General features: G+C 40.3%; 1 protein-coding gene across 1 annotated transcript; it reads right to left on the reverse strand.

The window, feature by feature from the left end:
• Positions 1 to 2491: 2491 nt before the first annotated feature.
• Positions 2492 to 3397, reverse strand: LOC140981568 (uncharacterized). Its single transcript, XM_073447998.1, has one exon. The coding sequence runs from the start codon at positions 3395 to 3397 to the stop codon at positions 2492 to 2494; it is 906 nt and encodes a 301-aa protein (XP_073304099.1).
• Between the last annotated feature and the right edge of the window lie 471 nt (positions 3398 to 3868).

Below are 3868 nucleotides of genomic sequence, written 5' to 3' on the forward strand. Positions count from 1 at the left end.
CACTCGTCTGGGGATGATAGGGGGTAGAGATCTTATATGTGACACCGTATTTGATAAAAAGTTTTTCAAAGAGTTTGTTGCAAAAATAGTTGCGACCATCACTAATGATTGCTCGTGGTGTCCCAAACCTGTTAAAAATATTTTTCTTTAAAAATTTTAAGACCACTTGAGCATCATTAGTGGCATATGCTTCTGCTTCTACCCACTTAGACACATAGCCAACCGCCACCAAAATATACTTTTTTGTGAACGAGCTGGGAAACTGTCCCATAAAGTCTATCTCCCACACATCAAAGACCTAACACTCAATGATATTATTCAATAGCATTTCATGACGGTTAGAGATGTTACCTGTCCGCTGGCATTTATCACAGGCTAGCACATAAGAACGAGCATCTTTAAAGAGGGTTGGCCAATAAAAGCAACATTCAAGTACCTTCGATGCCGTCCTTGTTGGTCTAAAATGACCACCTACCTAACGGTCATGGCAATGGTTGAGAATTTGACCAAACTCTTCCTCTGCAACACACCTTCTGATCATAGAATCTGCACATATTTTGAACAAGTAGGGTTCCTCCCAAAAATAATATTTCACGTCCGAAAAGAATTTCTTCCTTTGGTGAAATGTTAAATTTTGGGGGGATGAGCCTCTAACAAGAAAGTTAGCAAAATTTGCATACCAAAGACAATGTTTCACCTCAAACAGTTGCTCATCAGGGAACCAATCATTAATAGCATGATCTACACAGTCATTACTAATAAGCTCAAGCCTAGATAAATGGTCCGCCACCACATTCTCAACACCTTTCTTATCTTTTATTTCTAAGTCAAATTCTTGCAACAATAAAATCAACCTAAGTAGGCGTGGCTTTGCATCTTTTTTAGCAAATAAATATTTCAATGTAGAGTGATATGTGTAAACAATGACCTTGGACAAAATAAGGTATGAATGAAATTTTTCAAGCGCAAATACTACCGCAAGTAATTCCTTTTCAGTTGTTGCATAATTCAATTGAGCCTCATCTAGGGTCTTACTTGCGTAGTAAATTGTATGAAACACCTTGTTTTGTCGCTGGCCAAGTACCGCCCCCACCGCAGTATCACTGGCATCACACATGATTTCGAAGGGTAGATCCCATTCTGGTGCCACCAAGACAGGAGCCTTCACCAAGCGCTCCTTTAAATCCTCGTATGCCTGCAGAAAATCAGAATTAAAATAAAAAGGCACATCTTTCATAAGTAAAGAAGATAGAGGTTTTGCAACTTTAGAAAAATCTTTGATAAAACGCCGATAGAAACCGTCGTGGCCTAGAAAACTTCTAACTCCCTTTATTGAAGCTGGTGGCGTTTGGTTCTTGATGACTTCTTTTTTAGCTTTGTCTACCTCAATCCCTTGTTCCGAAATCTTGTGCCCTAGGACAATTCCCTCTTGTACCATGAAGTGGCATTTCTCCCAATTAAGTACCAAGTTCGTCTCCTCGCATCTTCTCAACAAAGAGCTCAGATTCTGCAAACACTCATCAAAAGTTGCACCAGAGATAGAAAAATCATCCATAAATATTTCAAGAAAAGTTTCAATCATATCATGGAATATAACAGTCATGCAGCACTGAAAATATAGCATGTGCATTACAAAGACCAAAAGGCATACGGCGAAAAGAAAATGTTCCATAAGGACAAGTGAAAGTGGTTTTCTCTTGGTCCTCAGGTGCAATAGTGATTTGATTATACCCCGAATACCCATCTAGAAAACAGTAAAACTCACGTCCCACTAGTCTCTCCAACATCTGATCAATAAAGGGAAGGGGAAAGTGGTCCTTACGGGTGGCATCATTCAACTTCCTATAGTCAATACATACTCTCCACCCTGTAACAGTCCTTGTGGGAATAAGTTCATTCCTTCATTAGTGATCACCGTAATCCCACCTTTTTTAGGCACATATTGAACAGGACTTACCTATGCACTATCTGAAATAGGATAGATAATACCTGCATCGAGAAGCTTAATGGTTTCAGCCTTCACTATCTCTTGCATCTTTGGATTGAGTCGTCTTTGAGGCTGCACGAGGGGTGAGTACTTTTCTTCCATCAAGATTTTGTGCATGCAGATCGATGGACTTTTTCCTTTGATGTCTGGCACCTTCCAGGCGAATTCTTTTTTGTGCTATTTGAGAACTTGCAACAATTTTTCCTCCATAGCATCTGTCAAAGCAGCAGAAATAATGACAGACAAAGTGTTATTCTCACCTAGGTATACGTACTTTAGGTGCGGAGGTAAGGGTTTGAGCTCAAGCGTCGGTGGTTCCTCGATGCTTGACTTTGGAGAGGTCAAATCTCTGCGCTCTCCTAAATCCTCCAGTCTCATCCTCATTGGCTTTCTCCATGGATGGTTCGCATTAAAGTAAGCCACTATTTCAGCTTTTTATTCGTCCAAGTTGTCATCCTCCAATTCAGTTGTGAGAGTGGCTTCCAAAGGGTCACTAAGAGCATCCTACACATAGTTAGACACAAGAGCATCAAAAGCATCAATACTATAACAACTATCAGAATGCAGTGTGTGCTTAAGAGCATTAAAGACGTCAAAAGTAATTAATTCCTCTCCCACTCTTAATCTCAACTTCCCTTCTTGAACATCAATCAAGGCCTTGCCCGTCGCAAGGAATGGCCTACCAAGAATCAAAGGCATCTCCACGTCTTCCTCCATGTCAAGTACTACAAAATCTGCAGGAAATATGAATTTGTCCACCTTTACCAGGACGTCCACTATGACTCCTCGCGTGTATTTGACAGATCTGTCTGCTAGTTGCAAAGACATCCTTGTTGGCTTAGGTTCCCCTAATCCGAGTTTCCTGAATACAGATAACGGCATAAGATTAATACTCGCTCCAAGATCACATAAAGCTTTATGAAAAACAATATCACCAATCACGCAAGGGATAGAAAAACTCCCTGGGTCTTTTAGTTTCGGTGGTATCTTTTTTTGTACCAATGCAGAGCAGTTCTCAGTCAAGTTTATCATCATGTGATATTTCAATTTCCTCTTGTTAGCTAAGATGTCTTTCAGAAATTTAGCATAGCTCGGAATTTGCATCATAGCATCAGCAAAGGGAATACTTATGTGCAATTTTTTGAAAACCTCTAAGAACTTACCGAATTGCGCATCCAATTTCGCCTTTTTTAATGCTGCAGGGAAAGGTGGGGGAATTGCAATTGTAGATTGTGCAGTGGGTGTGGGTGTAGATTTAGAAGACTTACCTGTAGATGTGTCAACCACTTCCTCTTGTTGATCTTCTTTTTCAAGCACTTTTCCGCTCCTCAACACTATGGCTTTCACTTGCTCTTTCGGGTTAGTTTCTGTGTTGCTTGGCAAGGTGCCCGGTTCTCTGCTAGTGATCATTTTATCCTACTGACCTATCTGATTCTCCAAGCCCTTTATTGATGCATCCTAGTTTTGTAGTCTAGTATCAGTGGCTGAAATGAACTTAGACATCATTTGCTCTAAATTTGACTTTACTTCTCTAGGAGGATCAGATCTGTACATCGGTTGTTTCCCATACGGTTGTCCTCCTTGTGGTTGATTCTGACTGTTTGGACCACCCCATGAGAAGTTGGGATGTTGCCTCTATCCAGGGTTATATGTGTTCGAATATGGATCATTCCTTGGACGGTTTTGAACTCCCACTTGATTCACTGGTGCTTCGTTTTGCGCATAGAAAGGATTTTCGTCTTGACAGTCCTTCACAAAGTGCTCAACTCCACATTTATCATAGAATATCTCTTGAAGACGCATTGAAACGTCTGCCCTTTGTATTGCTTAAAAAGTACTAGAATTTTTTTAATTTTTAACACTCAATTTTCGGCGTTATAT

Source organism: Primulina huaijiensis, chromosome 7 (genome assembly GCF_012295235.1).
Source record: "Primulina huaijiensis isolate GDHJ02 chromosome 7, ASM1229523v2, whole genome shotgun sequence".
NCBI classification, from domain to species: domain Eukaryota; kingdom Viridiplantae; phylum Streptophyta; class Magnoliopsida; order Lamiales; family Gesneriaceae; genus Primulina; species Primulina huaijiensis.

Bases quoted from the DNA above. Each gene is read 5' to 3' on its own strand.
- LOC140981568 (XM_073447998.1), bottom strand. From the start codon at position 3,397: ATGATCACTAGCAGAGAACCGGGCACCTTGCCAAGCAACACAGAAACT.